Raw genomic sequence first — 25,347 nt, forward strand, 5'->3', positions numbered from 1 at the left:
AGATTGTAATGAGGACTTGCTTCCATTTTCTTCTGGGTTACCTCTACCAATGAATGAAAGGTAGGTTTTTGAGGATTTCAAAATGCACAGAAAGGGAGGGAGGGAGGAAGGGAAAATACAAAAATTCAGCCAAAGTTGATTTTGCTGTGGATTTTGTTAGCAGATAAAGGAACCACATCTAACATGTCTCATCTAGCCTATCACAGTGCTGAATGGGTGCTGGCTGGGCTGAAGCTGGACATTCAGTAAATACTGGTAAATTGATTAACTATGAGCCATCCCATTTCAAGAATTTCCCATTAGGACCCAATCAAAAAAGCAGAATGTATAGGAAGCTATTCTGTTGTCTGTGGGTATGATTGTATTGCTGACTTTTTCTGCCAAAAGGTAAAGGTTTTTTTGTAATTTTATTCTCAAAGCAGTTTGCTGTGGGTGAGACTTTGGGCTCTGATTTCTAGCTGTAAGGAGACTCCAGAGCATCTCATTCCATACTGGGTTTGCCCTATCCCCAGAATCCCTTGGAAGATCCTGTGACCTCACCCCAGTGCTGGAGAGCAACAGCCCTGATGGTCTTGTCATCATCTTGGCAAACCTGAAGGGGCAACACATTCACGGGGCACGAGCTGGGCTCTGATTGTGAACCTCAGTTCATGTCCCAGTCCCAAAGCGGAGTTAAACTTTTGGTGTTCCGTTCCCATGATCGGCCCCTTCTCATCTCAGCATTTGGGCAACCAGTTCTGGGGTTACAGGGGGGAATCTGTAGTCAAGCAATTCTTCAGTCCCCAGGAGAAGTCTGGCCTCCCCGCAACCCCACAGTGGAAGAGAAAGCATGGGGTGGGACATGGACGTACATTCTCACTACAGGCAATTTCTGGGCTAAGTTTTCTGCTGCTGTTTTAAAAAGAGCTTACAGGAGTTATTTGCTACCATCTCTGCCTCTTCCTGAGCTTCCCAACCATGGCCTGACTCAGCCACCACCTATTAGCTGTGTGATTATTAATTCTAATAAGTGCTGAAAATGATTGAGACTTCACATATACTGGTTATATATGCTCAGTGCTTTACATACATCCTCATTGAATACTCCCAACTCTCAGAAAGGTATGCTTCTTTTAGCCCTACTGTGGAAGCTCAGAAAGCTAAGGCCTTAGTAACAGGCCAAGGTCACCCAGCTGGATGTGTTGAAGCCAGGAATCAGATCAGGTCAGTTAGACCCAACACGCTAGCTTTCCAAATGTTGTTGTTGTTACTGAGTGCTATGGTCTAAATGTGTCCCCCAAAATTCAGGTGTTGGAAATTTCATCCCCAAAGCAACAGTGTTGAGGATGAAACCTAGTGGGAGGTGTTTAAGTCATCCAGGCTCTGGCTCATGAATGAATTAACGCTGCTGTTTTTAAAAGGGCTCATAGGGGTGGGCTCGCTCTCTTCTGCTCCGCTGCCCTGTAAGGACACAGCAAGAAGGCTCTTACCAGATACAAGTACCTTCATCTTGGACTGCCCAGCCTCTGGAATTGTGAGAAGTAAATTTCTGTTCTTTATAAATTACAGTCTCAGATGGTCTGTTATAGCAGCATAAAGAAGACTAAAACACTAAGTATCATTATTTGGCTATTTGACTATATCTGACAATACTTATATAGCCACTATACTTCTATATATCCTTTTCTCAGACTTAGAATAGATGCATCATGAGAAATACTGGATAATGCATAAACATTTTCAGGGAAGGAAATAAAACTGCTGCAACATTGTATGTGGGGCTGGAAAATAATTTAAATCTTAAGTCTGTCTGAAGCAGCAGGTTATCTCTCCACTGCTTCACAGCAATCAGGTTGTTCCGGAAGCTGTCTCGGAGGTGGAGGATGCAGGGGGAAACTGGCATAGTGGACACTGTAAGCTTTTCCTCTCCTGGGTTGCTTTCTTGTGTGGTTCTTTTAAGAAAGACTGTTATGCATATTTTTTAATGTAACTCTATCAAGTCTAGCAAGTTAATTAACCTGGGATATGACAACACAGAATTAATTTTCACTTGGCAAGCTCCTGATGCACCACGCAATCGTTAGTCAAGAGCTTTAGTCGTGCCATGAAGTAACAAACACTGAAGTGCTTCGGTTTGGATCACAAATGATCTCTCTCTCTCTCCTCTCTCTCTCTCTCTCTCTCTCTCTCTCTCTCTCTCTCTCTCTCGACCCAGAAATTTACAGTAAATAGCAAATTGACTAAGATCCACAGCCTTCTGCAAATGCCTGGCTTCTCCAAAGCCTAGAACCATGTTCCACAGGCTAAGGGCACTATTGATTCAAGAATTTTCAATGATGGGGTGATTCAGAAACTTCTTTCATCAACTGGACTCCAGGTCTTAGTTCAATCACAACATCCTGCAAAGACTTGGTGTGGACTCTATTTTCTGCTGGTTTCTCACTGTAATCCTTTCATGCAGAAGAGCAACACTTTCCATTGCCATTAATGTAAAGTAGGAAGAGGGCCCTGGTGGTGCCCCTGCTTATCTCTGTGGCATCACTCACTGGCCACCGCTCTCCTGCCACACACTCTGTGAGCTCTCCCCATCCCCTCAATCAGGTACATGCTCACCCACCACAGGGCCCTTGCACGCATGGTCTCATTTGCAAAACACGTCTCCCTGGTCCTTCTGGAGCTCGGCTCACGTGACGTGCCCACCTGAGTGTCTGTCCTGACATCGCCTTCAAACCAAGGTCAGGTTTCTGATTTATAAGCTCCTGCAGAAGCATTCCTTTTCCCTCAGAGCACTTGCCTCGGTTTGTAAATACACACTGATGCATGCAAATCTTCAGGTGATGTCTGCATCTTCCCTCAGCCATAACCCCTATGAGAAGAGAGTTGTTGGCCTCTCGCTGATGGATTCCTCCTCATGCAACCAGGTCTGCCTCCTCCTGAGTCCCAGAGGTTGCTGGGAGCAGGACCTGAACATCTCTGGTGTCTAGCACCACGGTGGGTGAGTGGTAATGAGAAACATGGTGGATGTTTGCAGAATAAAGGAGAGGAGAAAAGATGGAAGGAAGGAAGCAGTAAGGAAAGAGGTAGAGAGGGAGCTCCGAGGGAGTGGGGGCATAGGGGAGGAGGAAAACAGGAGAGGAGAGAAGAGAGGGAGGGAAAGGGCACAGCTCCTGGTCAAGGTCAGGAGTTAACAGGAGACACCAGCCTCTGGCCTGCAATGGCTGGGATTTATATGGCATTCTTTCTACACATGGATATATTTTCCCCAATAAACAAAAGGTTGACTTCAATTTTTACTATTTACTTCTCTGAGGGAGAGCCTGATCATATAAAATATATAAAATATATATATATTTTAAATATATATATTTAAAAAATATATATATATAACAAAACTTCACTACTTTGTAAGTGATCATTAAGTGACTCCTAACTCAGTCCTTTAAAGTCTCCCTTAAATCTCTGAAGCCATTAGGGTGTTATTTAGTGAATGGAAACAGTGATTGGCCAAAACCACACAACGGGGAAAAGATTTCAGAAGCATTTTCCACCTCCGTTCCCAGTGACTCATGGGCCTGATTTAAGCTGGGGTCACGTGAGGAGCTATCACAGTGTGAGGACAATTAATTCTCACAGGATCTTCTAACAGCTCTGTGACAGAAGCATGATTATTATTATTTCCACTTTACAGATCTGGAAAGTGAGGCAGAGAGGGTGAGAACTTGCCCCAAGTCACACAACCCTAGTTAGTGAATGAAGGACCCCAAACTGGAACCCATGCCATTAGAATCAGTCCTAAGGAATAGCAAACTACAATTAGGATCAAGTACCATGAGAAAATGAGGACGATCTTTGATAGAGTGAAATGCCCCAGTCTGCAAAGCTCTGATATTCACATGACTTCATTTTGATTCCTTAAAGTCCCCAAAAGGTGGTGGCTAGGACACACAGATTTTTAAAATATATATGTAACAAAACTAAGGTCCAGAAAGGATAAGAAACCTAAGCGCCCAAGAACAAGAAAATGGTGGCTCTGTCACCTACACCAGCCCTCCTAACCCTGATCCAGCCTGCCTTCCACCCCACCCCACCACCTGCCACTTCATAGGCACAATACTGCCAGACCCACCCTGCAGAAATTCTATGGTCAAGCCTGGTATCTGCCAAGACAATAGTAGCATCAACATCACATTGATCCATGAATTCTATCCGCAGCCAGAGGCAGTGCTCCCATGAGCTTTGACTAAACATTATAGGTGTAATAATAGTAGAACCTTCCATGTATGTAAGATTAAATGCTTTACAAAGCAACTCCTACATGCTCTCACTTGTTCTCCCAAATCCTGCCATCATAGCTGAGCCCAAATGAGCAAATATTGTACAGTATTTGTTGTTTCCTGACTCTCCCTTTAAGATATCTGAGTACTCACCATGGATCCATAGACCCTAATCTGCAATGCTAACATGCATAAAGTTCTGTAGTTCAAGAGTTTTTCTCCCTGGGTTTGTAGCAAACTATTCTGATAGCAAAACCTTACCTGTGCTAACCTAAGGCTATTTATGATATTAATTTATTCCACTGAGTATGAATATTCATACATTACTTAGATCTTAATTACAGAGTTCTATCTCAGATTCTGATGGAGTTGTTGTACAATATTATCTTTTTAAAATCCGAAAAAAATTATTGCTGAATCACATCTGGTCCCAAGAGTTTGGGATGGAGGACTGTCAATCAGTACTGCAGACATCTGATGAATCCTCATCACCAGCTTCTGAGTTAGGGTTTTCCATATACCCCCTCATCCAGTCCTAATTTATTTCAAACCCATACAGCAGACATTCTCCTGCATTTAATAAATAGGGACACCGAGGTATGGAGAGATTAGGTAATTTGCTTTAGGTCACTGAGCTACTAAATGCCAGAGCCATGATTCAGCCTCATTTTTAACTCCTACACCAGGTGCTTAGGTCATCCCTTCTCCAACTAGAATGCAATGCATGTGTGTGCATGCGTGTGTGTGTGCCTGTGTCTGTGTCTGTAGGTAGGGGTGGTTGGGGTAGGTGGAGATGGCTCCTGAGCTTTGTAAAGCATTGAGCAAGTAAAACAGAGACAGAAACTTTATACACAGCAGGAAAGAAGAGAGGAGAGAAAACAGCTGAGAATTTCCCAGGGTCTACAGAGAACCCTCCTGCCAGTACCTTCCCCCACTCACTAACTTTGCCTCTCTGGACACGTGCATGGTTTGCAGAGAAAACAGAGGAGACATCCCAAGTCTACCCAGATCCCAAGGAGACAAAGACCAAAGGTGGATTTTTGGCTGCATCTTCTCTTTGAGATAAAGATAGACATTATTGGAGTCCAAAGGAAAGAGGATACTATCTCTCTTCAGCATCTGACTGTCTCCTCCAGGGGATGCAGGAGGTCCCACTAGAGGGTAGACAGCACGTGCGATGGATGGTTCCAGGTTGGACCACTGATGGGTTGCTGAGCACAGACTCTCCTGGGGTTGGTATGATAGATATGTGCTCTCTACTGCTAATCTAGATGCAAGGTTGATCTCTGCCAGCTTTGCATGTTTTTATTCAATCTTCTGAACTCTTCTGCAACAATAATTAACGTCAGATCAGTTTATGGATCCACAGTGTATTTTCTGGTTAATGCAACCCTGCACCTATAATAACTCAAAACTGAGATTTATCGCTCTTCCATAATTCCCTCTTCATGCTTCATCTCTTCATGTTTACATCTGGTTTAACTTTTTCTAATCTAAAATAAATCAGCATGAAAAGCATTAGATTTTTCATTTAGATTCTCAATTGCCTTTCATTACTGAGATAATATCCCTTATCTGATTGCAAATGGTAGGATTGTTTCCTTGTTAGGATCTGAATGAGGATGTCGCAGTTCAATCTATCTGTCTCTCCTTGTTTCTCCTTCACTTTTGTTTTCAAGGGTGATAGCTGGTGGGGTTCTGATTTGAAAATGAGATGAATCAGGATGTAAAGAGGATACATTATTCCTACCATGTCTGCTCTTGGAGGCACATGGAGGAAGACAGCCTCCCTGGCTGTCTAATGAGATGTGGTCTGCAGAGCGTTCACTCTTCATTTTCCCACCAGGTGACTTCAGCTCCCTGTCTGTTTGCAGGTGTAAGTGAGAACAGCAAGGACATAGCACGTGGCTGGAGATTTCCATGCGAACATCAGCCATAAGGGGAGAATGACTCCAAAATATAGGCATGTTAATTATCCAGTTACAAAGTCAAATTTAGCTGAGCTATTTTGTATATGAAAGAGGTAGATTTCCCTCAATTCCTTAAGTGTTTCTTTCAGCATATTCTGTTTCTTATTATTTGTAACATTTTCTCCTTACGGGTATACCTCAGAGATATTGGGGGTTCTGGTGCAGACCACCACAATAAAGCAAACCACATGAACTTTTGGCTTCCCAGGACATAGAAATGCTGTTTACATTTATCTTGTAAACAATATATTTATGTTGTATTCTATTAAGTGTGTTTTATGTCAAAAAGACAATATACATACCTTAATTTTAAAATTCTTATTGCTAAAAAATGCTAATGATCATCTGAGCCTTCAGCAAGTTGCAATCTTTTGGTTGGTGGAGGGTCTTGCTTGGTGTTGACAGCTGCCAGCTTTTTTTTTTTAATATATATATTAGTTTGATTTAATCATTCTACAATATATACATCTAAGACATCACATTGTACCCCATGAATATATAATTATTTGTTAAAGATTAATAAGACACTCTGTCCTGACCACCAACAAAAATCAATATAATTCACCTCACTAAGAATGTAAAAAAGAAAAATCATATGCTCATATCAATTTATGCGGAAAATGCCTTTGAGAAAATTCAACATCTATTCATTTTTTTAAAAAACCTCTCAATCAGGGTCGTGGTTGCTGAAGATGGGAGTGGCTGTAGAGATTCCTTAAAATAAGACAGCAAGGAAGTTTGCTACATCAGTTAACTCTTCCTTTCACAAAACAGTTCTCTGGAGCATGTGACGCTGTTTGGTAGCATTTCTCCGCGGTACAACTTCGTGCAACTTTGGAGGCAATCCCCTCAAACCTCGCCACTGCTTTATCCACAAGTTTACAGAATATTCTAATTCCTTTGTTGTCATTTCCACAATGTTCACAGCATCTTCACCAGGAGCAGATCCACCTCAAGAAACAATTTGTTCCCCTTCATTAGAAGTGACTTCTCATCCATCCAAGTTTTATCACGAGATGATAGCAATTCAGTCACGTCTTCAGGCTCCACTTCTAATTCAAGCTCTCTTGCGATTTCTATAACATCTTCAGTACTTCCTCCACTGACATCTCGAACCGCTCGAAGTCATCCATGAGGATTGGAATCAACTTCTTCCAAACTCCTGTTAATGTGCTATTTTGACCTCCTTTCATGGATCATGAATGTTCCTAATGGCGTCTAGAATGGTGAATCCTTTCCGGAAGGTTATCAATTTGCTTCGCTCAGATTCATCAGCAGAATCTCTCTCTGTGGCAGCTATCGCCCTAGGAAATGTATTTCTGAAATAATAAGGCTCGACTGTTAAAATTACTTCTTGATCTACGGGCTGCAAAATGGATGTTGTGCTAGGCATTAATCTTCTTGTACATTTCCATCAGAGCTCTTGGGTGACCAGGTTCATTGTCAATAAGCAGTCATATTTTGAAAAAAATCTTTTTTTTTTCTAAGCAGCAGTTCTTAACAATGGGCTTAAAATAGTCAATAAACCATGCTGCAAATACATATGCTGCGAGCCAGGCTTTGTTGTTCCCTTTACAGAGCACAGGGTAGATTTAGCTTTATTTTTAGGGGTCCCGGCATTTTCAGAATGGGAAGTGAGCACTGGCTTCAGTTTAAGTCACCAGCTTCATTATCCCTAACAAGAGAGCCAGCCTGTCCTGTGAAGCCAGGTGCTGACCTTACCTCCTAACTATGACAGTCCTAGATGGCATCATCTTCTAATAGAAGGCTGTTTTGTCTCCACTGAAAATCCTTTGTTTAGTTTAGCCACCTTCATCAGTTATTTTCTGGGTAACTTGCAGCAGCTTCTACATCAGCGCTTTCTGCTTCCCCTTGCACTTTGATATTATAGAGACAGCTTATTTCTTTTAAGCTCATGAACCAGGCTCTGCTAGCTTCAAACTTTCTTTTCTGCAGCTTCCTCACCTCTCTCAGCCTTCATAGAATTACGACTGGATTAGGCTTTGGCTTAAGGGAGTGTTGTGGCTGGTTTGATCTTCTATCTTGACCACTCAAACTTTCTCCATATCAGCAATAAGGCTGTTTTACTTTCTTATCATTCGTGTGTTCACTGGAGTAGCACTTTTAATTTCCTTCAAGAATTTTTCCTTTGCATTCACAACTTGGCTAACTGCTTGGTGCAAGACGCCCAGCTTTCAGCCTGACTGGGCTTTTGACATGTCTTCCTCACTAAGCTTAATCATTTCCAAACTAATCATTTCTAGGCATAATCAGTTCTAGCTTTTGATTTAAAGCGAGAGACGTGAAACTCTTTCTTTCACTTGAACACTCAGAGGCCACTGTAAGCTTATTAGCCTAATTTTCGTACTTGTGTATCTCAGGAAATAGGAAGGGCTTAAGAGAGGGAGAGAGATGAGAGAACAACTGGCTGTTGAAACAGTTTCTTGATTAAGTTTGGCATCTTTTCTGGGCACAATTTGTGGCACCTCAAGACAATTACGATAGTAATATGAAAGATCAGTGATCACAGATGACCATAACAGATATAATAATGAAAAGGTTTGAAACATTGTAAGAATTCCTAGAATGTGACACAGAGACACCCAGGGAGCACATTCTATTGGAAAAACAGCACAGACAGACTTGCTCAACAGGATTACCACAAACCTTCAACCTGATATCTGCAAAGTACAATAAAGTGAAGCTTGATAGAATGAGTTGTACTTTACAACATGAGCTGCTGATTCTAGAACTAAGTCCATTTCTCATACCATGTGGAAACGTCCTTCCCAGGAATTGTTTACCATCACTTCCTGCTTTCCCCCAATTAGAGTCCCGAACAGTCTGAAATACTTTGAAATAAAATACTCTGAAGTTACTCTGACTTTGGAACACCTCAGAAAGTTCTTAGAATTCAATAGCCTACTTGACCCTTTAACTCTTAATTGTTGTTTTTCTCTTTCAAAGCAACAGAGACAAAAAGAAAGAAAGAAAGAAAGAAAGAAAGAAAGAAAGAAAGAAAGAAAGACAGACAGACAGACAGACAAACAAGAACAAAGGCATTTCCAGCTCCCTGGCTCACCTGTTTGTATGACACGCCTCCCCTGGGCCTGGGGGAAGAAAAGCCTTCAGATTTTGTATATTTTACGCTGGTGGTTGCTTTCTGTGATTTTTTTTTTTTTTTTTTTTTTTTTACCCAGACTGACAGAAAGCAATGTAAAAGGAGTCCTTTTCGTGACTGACTTTCATACCTTCTCAGAATTAGGAGAAGTGATACATTCTACGTATTGAAGACTAGCAAAATTTGGTCCTTAATGGCTTCATAACACAAAAATCATAGCAGCCACACCATGGAGTGCTTACCAAGAGCCAGGCACCATTCTAAATGCTTCACAGGCATTATATAATCTCCATGGCAACTCCCAAAGGAAAGTATGACTGTAATCCCATTCTAAAGGCAAGGAAACATTATTCTTATTAATCATAACATCAATAGTAATATGATCAATAACTTACTGGGCTCTTACTATGAGCCAAGGGCTTCCCTAAGTGCTTCTCATACACAACTTAATCCTCAAAGCAGCACAAGAGGAAGGTACTCTTAGTAACTCCGTTTTACATACGGGGCAACTGATGCTGGAGCAGCTGAGTCCGTGAAAAATCCAAGAGTTAATGAATGGCAGAGTCAGGATTAACATCCAAATTCACCTGACTGAGGCCAAGCCCTGGCTCCTCTGCTGCCTCCACAGAACATCACTCCTTTAATTAAGATGCTAGATGTTGTAACCAAAATTTATCACCGCCTAACAGTGCTACAGACTTCAGGATTTCGGCTATAGGACATTTCAGAAGAGGCAACACACTAGCAGTAGAAAGCAGACAGGTGGCTGCCAGGGACTGGGCTAGGAAGGGCACCAGAGACTTTTTGGCTTGTGGAAATGGCCTATGGCACAATTTGGTACTGAGGTTCAACAGTACTCATTTGTCACTACAAAAGGAACTGCATACTTCAAAAACATATGAGTACTCATGTATCTAAAGTGTATCTTAATAAGGCTGACTTTTAACAAATATATTGAGAATAAGCTTCAGTTTAGCTTAGAACTTCAATTCAGCAAACATGTAACTAGTATGGGAAATAACCCATGCCCCCTGATCTCAGGGATCTAACTGTCTATGGAAAGAACGTACAACTGACAACTGTCCTAGGCATTCGTACTTCGTCTTCCACAAACACAGGTAAGTGCAGAGCCAGCTTCAAGGGTGTGAGACCTGTGAATCTGCATAGGGGCCAGTACTCAGAAGTGCCACGTGCTCAGTGTAATGTCACTATTTTTAATGCTTTTTAAAAAATTGTAGTAAAATATACACAACAAAAAATTCACCATTTAAATCATTTTCAAGTTCACAATTAACACGTTCACAATGTTGTACAACCATCGCCACTCACCATCTCCAGAACTTTTTTATCATCCCGAACAGAGTCTCTGTACCTATTAAATGGTATTTCCCCATTCCTCCTCCTCCCAGCCCCTGAGAGCCTCTATTTCACATTCTGTTTCTGTGAATTTGGCAATTCCGGTTCTTCACATGAGCAGTCCAAAATGTTTTTCCCTTTGTGTTGGTTTGTTTCATTTGGCATCACATCCTCACAGTTCATCCATGTTGGAGAAGAACTGCCTTTCCACTCTGTTGAGAGTGTCCTTTAATGCATCCAATTTTCAATTTGGATGAAGTCTAACTGATCTTTTTTTTTTTTTCTTTTGTGGGCCTGTGCTTTTGGTATCACCATCTTGAAAATGTGAATACTTTTGTCTTTGAACTTGTGTTTTATAAGTGACATCCAACAGGACCATGGAGCATGCTGGGGGCAGAGGAGGCATGTGCCCTGACTTCCTTACCACCCCGTTGACATAAGGTGTCCCTCATTCACAGACTTTGGGTGAACCGACAAAGTCTGAGAGTAGGAGTTCAGGAAGATGCACGTGAATACAAGGTGGGTACATTCTGTCCCAGATCAAGGAAGTTGAAATGCCAACAGCCATGATGCCCTGCTTCCCATTAGAACCACTCTGACATCAAAGGCAGAAAGAAGGCAATGATGTTCTGAAAAACACGAGCGGCTAGCAGCCCTATCAAAATCTCTCTTACTCACGCTACTTCCCTGTATAGCCAGCCACTTATGCGGAAGTGCTGACGCAAAAGGAAGAGGAAGACAGGGCAACGCTAGTTCCTTTCCTTGGAGTCTTTCCTCGCTCATCAGCAGGCCAAAGGGCAGAGAGTATTGACAATGTTATACCAAGCAATGAAATCAGAAACAGTTGAGTTGATGTTTGCAGCGCTTCCATTACTCTGGCTTGAATGAAATACATATATGCATATATGCACTGCAAAAAACACGAATTGTATCATTTGGTGACTCTACCTGTGAGTTAAATGGTTTTGCATTTGTGTTAAAAAGGTCATTGCACAATGTAAAGCTGAAAAGTAAAATCTGTGATAATAATTTAACATTTTAATTTTTACTTAGAGCAACATTAAATAGCAAATTAAAAACACTGTGAAAAAGTCAAGAGAAAGACTACAGAATAGAAGGAGAATTATTTATATTTTCATACCATTACTGACAGTTTTCCTTGGTTTTCATGGATTGATTGATTGACTGAGATGGGGTCTCGCTATGTTGCTCAGGCTAGTCTTGAATGGACTCAAATGACCCTCCCACCTCAGTCTCCCAAAATGGTGGGATTGTAAGTGTGAGCCATTGCTCCTAGCCGTTTCCATAGTTTCAAAACAAGGGGATCAGATTTTCATTTTGCAAGCTTCCTCCAAATTGCAGAGGCTGAACCTGAATAAATGGCCATCATTGTGGATCTGCTCCACAGAGTCTTTATGGTTTCTTTTCCTGTATATCTGACAGCTAGCACAGTGGCTGCATGCATTGGGAACTACAGATCTTTCCTACTTCCAATCAGCAGTGAGGCTGTAAGCACACGGCATCTCCCATTCACTTCTGAGCCTCTCTGCAAATCCAATAGCCAAGCCCTGTCACACAGCTGACCCAGGACTTCACACCAAACAGGCTGCCTTAAAAACTTGAGCAATATGAGGCAGCCAACCTAGAGCCATGCACTGACAAGCCGGCAGTGTCCAGAAAGCATCAGTGAGGACTCGAGCGCATTTGCAGCTAAAATAAAGGGATCTGTGAACTTTCTGTAAATTGAGAGCTAAATCAGAGGCATCTGAGCTCTGACACAGGCCCTTGGTTGCCAAAGCACTTCACTTACCTCTGGCTGCCGGCCTCTTTGCTGGGAAGTGATTTTTTGCAGTCAACATAAATGGCAAGCAATGTGTTGTTTACTTTGAAAAAATATTTCTCCCATTTATCTTCAGCCCTACTGGTTTCTTTAATATGTTATTATTCCTAAATTTGGGATATTTTCCAAGATACTCATTTTTCGAGCTGTCGGAAAGCCCTTTCTAGATGGAGAAGAGATATAAATTAGACTCACAGAGAGGAAATCAAACAATTTCACTTTTTGGAATTGGATTAATGAAAAGATTGATCAAGCAAGTGACCTTCATTTTTAGCTTCATTTGGACAGAACAGAGCTGTTACCTGTTTGCCCATCTGTCTGTCTGCCTGTGATCACTGAAAAATGAGTGAATCTGTAATAGAGACTAATGTGAGTATTGAATCAAGGAAAATCTCTTACATGCACTAAGTAATCAACCATCATTTACCCTGGCCTCAGGTGCTCATCTAAAACATACTGCATGCACTTCTGTTTATTCATTTCTGCATTCATAACGCATCCCACAAATGTCTGCTGAAAGCTGACCTGGTGCGAGGGGCACATGGTGAACTACAGCAGATTATGTTCACCTTGCCTCATGGAGCTCTCAGATAGAGACTCCAACCTATGTGCTCTCAATCCCAAGGGCTCCTTCTATTTCCTTTACTCCACAGATGCAAAAATTTAAAATATAACGTGGCAGGCCAAATACTCAGATGTTTTTTTTGTTTGTTTGTTTGTTTTCTGTTTTTTGAGATGGAGTCTTGCTCTGTCACCAGGCTGGATTGCAGTGGCGCGATCTCAGCTCACTGCAATCTCCACCTCCTGGGTTCAAGCGATTCCCCTGTCTCAGCCTCCCAAGTAGCTGAGACTACAGGCACTCACCATCACACCTGCTAATTATTTTGTATTTTAGTACAGACAGAGTTTCACCAGGTTGGCCAGGATGGTCTCGATCTCATGACCTTGTGATCCACCAGCCTCGGCCTCCCAAAGTACTAGGATTACAGGCACGAGCCACCACGCCACGCCTCAGACAGTTTTAAAGATTCATTCCTGTTGGTGTACGTGTCCTATAAGTTCCCCTCTCTTTGATGGTGAAAAGATCTTAAGGATATGATGGGCTATCACATCCATGATTAAGTTACATGATATGGCAAAAGGGTTGGGTTTTACAGATGTAATTAAGGTTACTAATCAGTTGACATGGAGTCAATCAAAAGGGACATGATATCAGATGGGTCTGACCTGATCGGGTGAGCCTTTTACAGAAGTCACAGAGATTCAAAGTAGCAGACATACTCCTTCTGGCCTTGAAGAAACAAACAACATGCTGTGAGCTGCCGATGGTTAGAGCGTCAGACAGTGACCTGAGGCAGGCTTCTATAAGCTGAGAATGATCTCTGGCTAACAGCCAGTAAGAAAATGGGGACTTCAGTCCTGTAGCCACAAGGAACTGAATTCTGCCAAGAACCAATGATATTGGAAGAGGACTCCCAAGCCTCAGAGATCACAGTCTCAGGTGACATCTTGATTCAACCTGAAGAGATCCTAATCAGAGAAGCCACCTAACCCACACCAAAACTTCTGATCTACAAATAATCAATGGTGTTGTTTTAAGCTGCTGTATATATAATAGTTTGTTAGGCAGCAAATAAAAAATAAATACAGATTGTGTCTGCTACATGTTTTCCTTTTTCTAATCACTAATCACAATAAGTGATCCTATGCTAAATGCATATCATCTCAGTCAAAAGAACAGCAGCTAGCTGCTTCAGTTAATTTGTGCATGATGATCACAAGAAAACAGACATTTACCTTGGACTGGAGAAACCCTACTGATAGCCCTGTAGACCATCATTTTGGAAACACTTAATGTGACATGGGACAACCTTGAGAATCTGGCTTCTGCTATTATATGCTTGACACAAATGTCATTAACTTGGAAAACTTTTAGCCATTATTTCTTCAAATTTTCTTCTCTTCACTCCTCCCCTCATTCTTTCTGTATCTAATCATATGTGTGTTGGGCTTCTTGATATCATCCTCCAGGTCACAGGAGCAGCATCCATAAGGTACTGGTTACAATTTGCCTGCACCCAGGGGCCACATCTGTGTGCCATGGCTCTGTGACAGGGTTGGAGATGGTGGGAAAATCTATGTTGAAACTTAGACAACAACAACTCATTTTCAAGGGGTACAGCCTCCATGCCAACCCCATGAGGCAGGCAAGGTTCAATCCTTTATATATCTTCTCTCTTTTAACACCCCCAGCAACCCTATAAGGCAGATATGATCATTGTTCATATGAACACAGATGAGAAAACTAGGCTCAAAGAGAACAAGAAATTTGCCAAAGTCACTCAGCTAGCAAGAGCCCAGACAGTCTCAATCCAGTGCTCTTTCTCTTAACCACACTGCCACCTTTCATCATTCATCTCTTATCTTCCTCCGTTTGGCTGAAATGTGGATATGGTCTCCTGACAAGTTCCCAATTCCCTGGTGGAAACTGGCCAAAATGATGTCAGATAGATCTTACAATGCTCCTTCTCTCTTGCTCTCTCTCCCTCTCTGAATATCCTCTCTTGCTCTCTCTGTCTCTCTAATTTTGTCTCTTTTGTCTTCATTTTGGAAAGTTCATTGATCTTTTCTTCTGCAGTATCCAATCTGCTGTTAATCCCATCCAGTAAAATTTCCATTTTAGATAAAGTCATGTTTTTCTTATCAAAAAGTTCTTTTTTTTTGAGATGGAGTTTCACTTTTGTTACCCAGGCTGGAGTGCAATGGCGCGATCTCGGCTCACCGCAACCTCTGCCTCCTGGGTTCAGGCAATTCTCCTGCCTCAGCCTCCCAAGAAGCTGGGATTACAGGCATGTGCCACCATGCCCAGCTAATTTTTGTATTTTTAGTAGAGACGGGGTTTCACCATGTTGACCAGGATGATCTCGATCTCTTGACCTCGTGATCCACCCGTCTCGGCCTCCCAAAGTGCTGGGATCACAGGCTTGAGCCACTGCGCCCGGCCAAAAAGTTCTTTTTTAAAAATCATCCATTTCTTGCCCCATTATGGTGATGCCTTTTCTTCAATCCATGAATTTAAAAGGAAAACAATATAATATTTGTAATAGCTTTTTAATAGATCATTGCTTGCTAATTCTCTCATTTGCATCATTAATGAATCTATTTTTATTAACCAGTATTATCTTGGTTATGAGTCATATGTTCTAGATTCTTTGAATGTCTAGTAATTTTGATTGGATGCCAGACATTGTATTATTACTTATATTATTACTTGCTGGATTTTGTTGTAGTCTTGTTAAAAAAAAAAAAAAAAAAAAAAAAGCTGAACTTTGTTTGCCAGCCTGTTAAACCATTTGAGGAATGGCTTGATATTTCAACAACTGGCTTTAAAATTGTTATGGATGGATCTAGAACAGCCTTGAATGAGGCTAGTTTAGCCACACTACAAAGACATGACCCTTGGTGGGGCTCAAGGAGGTCTCTACATTCCAGGTGGTGAGGGACCTGAATGACTCATGGCTCTGAGGTTGTTCTGAGAAGTGCTCACCTCACAGCTCCCCAGTAAGGTGTTCTTTCCTTGCCAGTTTTCTATCTCTGGTCATAGAGACTTTCTCCCTACACAGCACAGATTAATTTTCAGCCAGACTCAAGAGGACCTGAAACAAACTTCTGGAGCTCTCTTTTTTTTTTTTTTTTTTTTTTTTCCCCTACCTCCCTCCTCTCAAGAAGTGTGCCTTGCAAATTACAGTCACATCCTGTCTGCTCAGCTCAGAGACACTACTGGGTTCTGTTTCGGTTTCCCTTTCCTTTGCCACCATCCGGAAATTGCCATTCCTTCTGCCTGAAATGTCCTCCCCTTCCCTATTTGCCTATAGTCTCTCTGTACCCCACATGCCTGGAAACCTCCCATTCTTCCATAAAGAATGTGCCAAAAGGTCTCCTCTGTGCAGTCTTGCTGAGTTCTCTGTATCTACAACTCTGTGTAGACACCGTGACCTGGCATCACGGGGATAGGTGCCTCCTCAATCACCTCAATCAGATGGTAAGCCTTTTTGACCTCTGTGTCCCCAGCACCTACTTCCTGGCACATAGTAGATTCTTAACACGTATTTGTCACAAGAGCAAGAACAAGTGTTTTCTCTTTAATCCATCTGCTCCACTAGAGGAGGAAGAGGATCTAGGATGGCAAAACAGAAGGTGGTAAGAACACACGTGGTTCTCAAAACTGGCAGGAGCTTCCCAGTGAGATAGCTGTGGGTGGACAAATGTCTCAGTCAGGAGAGAGAAAGGATACTCAATGTAGAGGGGCATGATAACTGCCCCTAACCACTGGATTCTGGCATAGTTGACTTTGTCTGTAGTTAGCTCTGAATCTCCCTGGGTTCCAGCTGTTGTCGTCAGGAGATCTGCTGCCTCCCCCGGCACGACAAGAGAAATACGAACTGCAGGATAAGGCATAACATAGATGGAATCCTCCTTCTGCCACTCCTATCTGTGTCATTGTGCAGTCTCTGCACATCTCTCTGGCCTCACAGAATTTTCTCTTTGGAAAAATAGGGCTCATGTGTCTCACACAGCTGTGGCGAGCTTCAATGAGGCAATTCAGGAATCGGCTGACACCGGTCTCTTGTGTTCCCTCTTCAGTTCTCAGCTCTCCTTGCACACAGTGGTCCTGGCTTCCACACTCCCCTCTCTGACTCATACCTACCCCCACACCCTGCCCTTCCACACACCAGTTTTCTTAACATGGACAATTCAACTGGCCTGGCTTTTTTTGGTTATTTTCTTTGGGGTTTATGCAGCTGGAAAATATTGGTCTAGAACTTCGTGATCATGGTTTCAGAACTGCAACAGAACCACCAAGTACTCTGGTTAAAAAAAAAGATTTCTGAATGCCACCGCTCCCAGAACCCAGGGGTCTGCATTCTTAGACAGTTTTAAAGATTCTAAAGTACACTAAGGTGTGAGAGCCAATTGTCCATGAGATGGTAAAACCCCATTTAGATCCTTGTCCTTAGGGAGATCTATTTTACGTCAAAAATGCCTCATTAATGCTTTCTGCCTTAGCCCCTAGGTTTATTGTGAGGGAATCAGGTGTGGATGAACTCACACTCTCAAGAGTCTCTTGTCCATGATAGAATTTGCAGCGGGCCCAGGAGCTGGCGAGCGCTGAATGAAAACTGTGCATTCAGCTCCTGGCCAATTTGATGACTAATCTCTGAATTGCTTGGGGGGTGGGGATTACCCTGAGCCAAGAATATAGAAGGTCACAAGTCCCTGTGACCTGACACTCTGAGTGTGGGGAAGGAGGGAAGGGAAGTGTTTCACCTCAGTTTAAACAACACCACTTACAAAGCAGCAGCACTGGTTCCAATTTGCCTGTCCCCAAGGGCCACATCTTGGTGCCATGACTGTGACAGGGTTGGAGATGGTGGGAAAATCTATGTTGAAACTTGAACAACAACAACTCACTTTCATGGGGTACAGCCTCCATGCCAGCCCCAAGGCTTAACCCTTTAAATAGGTTCTCTATTTACTCCCCTTCGGCAACCCTATAAGGCAGATATGATCATCGTTCATATGAACACAGATGAGAAAACTAGGCTCAAAGAGAACAAGAAATTTGCCAAAGTCACTCAGCTAGCAAGATCCCAGACAGTCTCAATCCAGTGCCCTTTCTCTTAACCACACCGCCACCTTTCATCGGCCATCTCTCATCTCCCTCAGTTTGGCTGAAATGTGGATATGGTTTCCCCACAAGTTCCCAATTCCCTGGTGGAAATTGACCAAAATGATGTTAGACAGATCTTATGAGCCTAAGCTGCAAATGCCCTGGGTCAAGTCACATTTGACCTTTAATTAAATACTGTACACCGTAGCGAGACTGGAGATCTCACTCACCAGATATGCCTCCTGGTGCAACAAAACTGACTCCAGACCTCTGAATCCTCACCTCTCTAGGACTTTGCCCTCTGACAGGCAGCTCCAGCTGGCAGGTGCCAGGAGGGCTGGAAGAATATGACGAGAGGGTAGCCATCAGACCCAAGTACAGCCGTTTCATTTCCCTCTCAGTTCTTGGGCTTCTCATGCCTGTATTTGAATGGAGGCCACTAGCCATTGCCAGTGGAGGCTGAGCTGAGGCTTCTAGGAGGAGACCCAAGCACCCACCAGACACCAGACAAGGCACAGGAATGAGGCAGGGGCTCCCAGCCTGTTCTCGGTATGGCAGGGCTCATCGAAATCTTTACCGGCCTTTGTAAAGCAGCCTTTTCTCAGCCCTCCTCATGCTGGAGGTGTGGTCTCTCGCTGCAGCCAGAGCTGCAAGCATAACCCTGCAAAAACATTGCTTGGAGCCAGGACCTCAGGAGGAAAGGTGAGAATCCAAAGGCTTTGATCTGGCTAAGCTCTTCAACTTGGTTTGGAAATAGGGAAAATTGTTTTGCAGCTCTTGATAACGGTGAGAAGAAAGGAAATGTTCGTTTTACCTCCTGTTTGGTCTCGGTGACCTCTTTATTTCCTGAATCAAGTTCTCCTGAAGCCCAAGTACTTAAAACTTGAGTGCTTTTATTTTACAAGGCCTAACGGTGTACTCCAACCACTTGAAAACATTCATCAAAGCCCAGAGCGAAGTTTCCACACTGCGGTGGGACATTGAAACCTCTCTGAGAGACTTCCTTCAGCCACGACAGAGTAACCAGACAACAGCTAGGAAACAATGATTTCCAGACATCCAGCAACGAGCAGTGCGTGCCATGACCCCAGAGAGGAGGAAAACAAGAGAGGTGAGTCCTACAATTGTCCCCACCTGGAGGCAGCGTCCGGGTCGCAGCTTGGGAGAGAAAACTCAACCAAGCCTGGGAGCTCTGCTGAGTGGAGGAGGTAGAGACAGAAATCTGAGAGGCCAATGTAGCTGGAATTTGGGAAGAGAACGGCAAGGAGAATTCCAGCAGCCTGCAGGGGACCTCCCAGGTCTTTGCCTGAATACGGATCTGCACCTGCTCGAGAAAAAAATGCCTGGAACCAAGAAAAGAACTTTCAGAAAATGGTAGGTCACACCATTCAGGACCTACTTGGAAGCAATTAAGGTTCCCGCCAGCCCAGGGACAAACACCTTGTCACACGTGAGACATCAGGTAAGGTCAAAGAAGGGTTGTGTTGGAACACTGGAATTAAATTAGCCCAGATCAGGGTTTCTTGGCTTCAACACCATGGAAATTTTCAGCTAGATACTTCTTTGCTGTGGGGTAGAAGGTGGCACTGTCCTGTGCATTGTAGAATATTAGCAGGATCTCTGGCCTCTACCCATTAGACACCAGTAGCATTTTCCCCAAGGTTGTCACAACCACACTGTCTCCAGACATTATCAAATATCCCCAGGGATATTTAGACAAGCCCACACAAATCTAAAAAGTAAGCCTCAGAAGGGTCAAGCTGTTTTCAAATAACCTCAATGGAATCAAGCACCAAACTATGTAAAATTCACGATATCCAAAATTCAATTTTAAAATTACCTAGCGTGCAAAGAAGCATGATCCATAATCAGGAGGAAAATCGATCACTGGAAACAACGCAGAAATAACAGATGTTGATAAAATGAGCAGACAAGGACCTCAAAACAGCCCAAGGAGGTGAAGGAAAGCACAAACACGAGGAGGAGGGAAATGGGGGGTGACAGGAGGCGCCTGGTAAGCGTTCTTCCCTGTCATTGCCAATGCCTTCACACTGCTCTGGGCCCACTGAGTCACAGTGGCCATGGCTGCGTCACAGACATGTGCAGTTCTTTAAAAAATTCACTATGATTCCACCCAGCCAGAACTCAGCACTACTGGCTAGACCCAATTTTTTTAAAAGAATGAATAGAAAAGGGAGATGGAAATGATCACGGAGGTTTTGAAAAATATTGGGAGGCCTGGACAAATAGTGATTTCCCAATAAAAAGTCCTTCTCTGGCTTCTGTAATGATTAAATGCACTAGAGACTGTCGTCTGTCAGAGGACAGATGGGTGAGCCTTGGCTGATGCATCTCAGCCTGCGCCTACCATCAGAAGGGTCTCCACGGTCAATTAGGAGATGCTCACTTACATTCACACCATAGGATATAAGCACATCACTGAATTCTATGAGGTTTCCCTTCCCAAGTTGGCAAAACCATTCACGCTTTGCTGCATAGGGAATCTCAGAAAGTGTCCATGCTTGCAACGTAGACAGAAGACAGAGTTCCAGTAATGGGCTCATCCTATCCCCCAGTTATGGCCACACTGATGTCTGAAATTTATCAAAAACATACGCAGGGGGAGACATGCCCTTAATATACGGTACTTCTCAGAGTCTGGGGCATGTTTAGAGTGCACAAAAATCAAGGTTTTGAAAATATGAACCCTGAACCTTCAGCACACCTCACCGCTGCCTGCTTCCAATCCTGGTGACTTTCAGCAGAGCAGGCTCTGCTCCTCGTTCCTGTCAAAAGGAAGTCTGAGGAAGGGTTTGTGCATGGCTGGATCATCCTTGGGCTGGAGTTACAGCAGATGAGAGGTGGCTTCTCCAATCATTAGGAAAGCTCAGGACTAAGCCCATGGTTTTGGAAAAATTTGAGTCTGTAGGTTTTATACTAAAATCAAGCAGATTTGCAGGACCTCATGGAAAGAACTTGGAATCCATAAGGTTTTTACAGAAATGAAATCTCCAAAACTCAGTTTTGCCAGATAAACAGCCAGTTTCTCTAATCTAGCACCTTTGTTCATTGAGAGTTCATCCCAGAGACCTTGCTCATTTGTCAGCACATTGAATACTTTATGGTCAAAGCCAGGGCAGGTTAACTGATGGCTGTGGAGCTGATAGAAGAGAAGCAGTCACTGGGCCAAGTCCAAAGGCAGAACCTAGAGGCTGCTAATTGGGGTCTCTCATCAGTTCAGCTTGGGAAATTGAGCAAGGAAGTTTCCTTCTTTCTAAATTTCATGATCTAAATAATGCTGAGATGTCCTATAGGAATCACGTGAAGAATAGTTGAATGGAGGTGGAATATTTTAAAATCTGAAATGTTTGCTACCAAAAGTCAAGAGCAGAGCTTGAAATTCAGAGGGACAGCGGGTGCAAATCACATCTGATGGTTTTGAAACTTGGCCTGCCCTTGAGCCGAGGAGGCACGCCCTTCCTGGACAACTTTTAGACTGATGGGCACAGTGAGGCCCATCCAGCCCATCAGATTGATTGTGGGTGGGAGCTCAGACCTAGCATTCATTTCAACACTGGTGGCTCAGCTGCTGGCTGTCAATAGCAGCAGGGGATTGGGCCCTCAAAAAAAATGTAGCTGTGACTGCCACATAGTTGAAGTGTTTTATAACCTCCTAAAAAGGTGTACTTTTTCCACATTGTTTTATTCAGCGTGGCTATAGGAATGAGTGAAGTTTTATATATGAAGAAAATGAGAATGCAAGACCTGCTATTTGCTACATAGGGTTTAAAATGAAGCCATGAACACTTTTGTGGAATGCATGATAATGTAATTCAACAAGTTTTTCTCTCTCTGGAGGACTGGGAAACAACCTCAATGAAAATTATACAATGATAAAATTCTGTCCCCATCTGATTAATTACTTGTGAATAATGACATCTCTGATTTTTTTCAATTATATTCTAATTGCACACCTTTTGCTCTGGTTGATTGGACAATGAAGCAATGAACAACTATTACTGAATTTAATTAGCACCATTATTTCTGTGGCCTTTTATGTCTCTGTTGTGAACATGGAAATTCACACTCCCAGGGCTGGAACTGGAAGAAGCCAGCCTTGAACCTTGCAGAAAAACCTGTTCCTTCCACATTGTACTGGCTTCCTTCTGCCCAGCCTAGGGAACAAAAGGCCTGGCATATTTGCCAGTATTCATGGGAGGACATTCCTAATAACAGCATCAATATTCAGAAAGGTTACCTTTTCATAAGGCATTAGCAATTTGCATGTTACATCTATCAAAAGAGCTGGGTAAATGAGCTAGATGGGAGTCCATTACAATGTCGTTCATAATTTATTCCATGTACAATACAGAGCCGATCAGATTTCATGCGTGTTTACTTTCTGAAAAGATAACTGCTTGCGGCTGATACCAGTTGCAGAATACAAATATGTTCCAGAGTAATGTGTTTATCTCACGTTGACATTTTAAATCTCCAAAGTTTTCCTTTTTTTTTTTTTTTTTCTTTACAAAGTTGTCTCTGCTTGAAAATTAGAGCTTTCTCTCAAAAATAAAAGACCATTCTTACTGGCCTAAGTTGAATCATTCTATTTTAACTCCATGAAGGCATGTCATACATATTCTCCTGCAAAACACATCAGGAAACAAACAGGAATTTGCTTTTAAAGACAGGTGATTGCAAACATACAGACCTAAGAATATTCAACTCACAGAAACACGCTGTAGTTTCTAAACATGGATACAAATTGCCCAACGCAGCACTCTTTGGAACACCATTAGACGTTTGTAAATGCAGACATATGTCATTGTAAATTACCTTCAACCAATATGCTTTTCCCCTCCCCCATATTTTAAACACTAAAACAAATTCAGAAATGAAGAAGGCTTTTCCAAATCCCTTAAGAAAGTCTATAGACACATATGATTAATTTATTAGACCAGATAAAACACCTCAACTGTCTGACGAGCAGCAGCTCCATCTCTCTCTGAGTCAAGTATGTACCCACTCACCCACCCAGGCTCAGACGTACCTCATATCTGCTGGCTGTCTGCTCAGCCGTCTTCAAGCCTTGACACATATGGATGATAGAAACTTTGGTTCTTCTCTGGGAGGGAAACCAGTTACTCTTCACAAAATCCATGACCATCACATGGTTTTTCAGCTCCGTACTAAATGTTTTTATCTGGAAAGTCCGATGCACGGCCGTTTCTGCATAGCGGGCAGCGTACCCCTGCTGATGAGTTTTTGTAGGAATTCCAGAGTGCTGCATGATACTCAGAATCTTGTGACTTTAGCTAGCGAGACTGGCAAACACAATTTTCTTTGTTTAACCCAGGTATTGAGTGCAACAGGAGGGACTTGGGAAGGGCCCCAGTTCGGACCTGTCCCAGTGTTTTCCAGTTCCAGAACTAGTTGTCTCAATAGTCCAGCCACATTTGTAAAGGATGTGGATGTGGGAACCTCAAGGGTAACCTTTATGTGCCATAAAAAAGCAAACAAAACACTTTCTTGTTGTGGTCTGTTTCCAGCCTCACGCCTGAGCTCTCGGATCACTCAAAGTCTTCTCTGATTTCAAAGAAGCATTTCTCTTTCCACTGCATTGAAGTTTTGAACACAGAATTCGCCAAGTTACTGAGAGATTCAGTATGTTTGTCAGTCTCTATTCCCTCAAATCCAAATAAACTATTTACAGGGCTCTATACAAAGGAACCAGGAGAAATAATCATTGCTTTTTAGAATTCCTGCTTTTACTGGCCAGGACTGAAAGGAACTAGTGCAGGCTGCCTACCGACACAAAGAGCGTCCTCAGCCCTGGAGAAGAGACACATTCAAGGGAAAAAGAGAACTCCCGGCGCAGAAGCAGCAATGGCTGCAAGAGGGCATCAGAAAAACAGCGTGTCACGTGGGGGCTGGGAGGTGGAGTCCACTCGCCTAGAAGGGGGCTCTGGTCCTGAGTCAACCATGGGAAGTTCCTCCACCACCCTGAGCCTCAGTTTACCAGTTTACCTGGGGTGAAAACATCCCATCTGCCACTCACAGGGTTATTGTAAGGATCGGGTGAGTAAAACAGTGAGAAAACAACAGCAAGGAATAGAGAGTCACGTTAAGCATCATTTTGAAAGGACAGTTGCATGTTCTTGGCCCAAATTATTTTGCAGTGTTCTCTACACATACGATAATGGAGATTAAGACAATGATCGGATTCTGAATTTCAAATCATTTAGAAATGCAGATCCATGGTGTATGCCTCACTTTATTTCATGTTTTGATGCCACTTCTATTAACCTAGTAATTTAGAAGTGAAAATGGCAAGCCTTGGATCAAGGGTGTGTGCCAGGAGAAAGCAAACGACAGCGTCATGGCTGTGTTCCAAGTCCAGACACAAAACGCTTCTCTACAGGTGACTTTCTCTTGGCAGAGACACCTGCTGGAATAATTAACTCACCTGCCCCATGCTGAAAGCTATGGGAGGAGCTAAAGGAAGAAGGGCCTCCAGATAACTTTTCTGAAAACAGAGCTGCAGTCCCAGCCCAGAACCAGGAGCCTTCCTGCTGGACGTCAAAGGTTTGCACGTCACACTCAGCAGGGCTAGGACTTGAGGGCTGAAACGCTAAACTTCCACCTTTGGAGGCCATGGAAGGAAAGACGGAAATTAAAATGAAGGAGGAGATAGAAAACATTTGAGAGATCATTTAGGCCAACATTCCCATTTGAATGTTAAAGTAGAAGACCTACAGAGACTAAATGCTGGCTCAAGATCACACAGCGAAGTGGAATTCATGGTTCTTTAAACAGAACACAGCCCAGGTCTGCCTGGGGATCTCCCAAGGATGTCAATGAGAATGTCAAGACCTAACTGATGGCATCCATGGCTGACTCAAACCTGGGAGTCAGGCTGGAAACCACCCAGGGAGCTACGCCATCTTGGATTTGGAAGTACTGTGATAAAGAAAGCCAAGGAAGAAATCTGAGCAATAAAAACATGAAAATTGAACAGGGATATCTAGGGAAGAGGTGATCTGCTTGCATATTTGGGGGCTATGAAGGTCATTCCTGTGCCCCCGAAGATGCCATTTAAACCAGCTCCCACTGGTGCCTATCTGCTCCTGTCCAGC

The 25,347-nt window shown here is 43.0% G+C and overlaps 1 protein-coding gene across 2 annotated transcripts in view; it reads right to left on the reverse strand.

Moving 5' to 3' along the window:
• C12H10orf90 (chromosome 12 C10orf90 homolog) overlaps positions 1-24,201 on the reverse strand; it is a 238,457-nt gene extending 214,256 nt beyond the window's left edge. For both annotated transcript variants that reach the window (XM_039465165.2, XM_003922100.4), the window contains exon 1: positions 23,262-24,201. In XM_039465165.2, coding sequence (XP_039321099.1) covers positions 23,262-23,501 — 240 coding nt within the window. In that variant the 5' untranslated portion in view covers positions 23,502-24,201. The remainder of the gene's footprint in view (positions 1-23,261) is intronic.
• Between the last annotated feature and the right edge of the window lie 1,146 nt (positions 24,202-25,347).

This window comes from Saimiri boliviensis, chromosome 12 (assembly GCF_048565385.1).
Source record: "Saimiri boliviensis isolate mSaiBol1 chromosome 12, mSaiBol1.pri, whole genome shotgun sequence".
Classification (NCBI taxonomy): Eukaryota; Metazoa; Chordata; class Mammalia; order Primates; family Cebidae; genus Saimiri; species Saimiri boliviensis.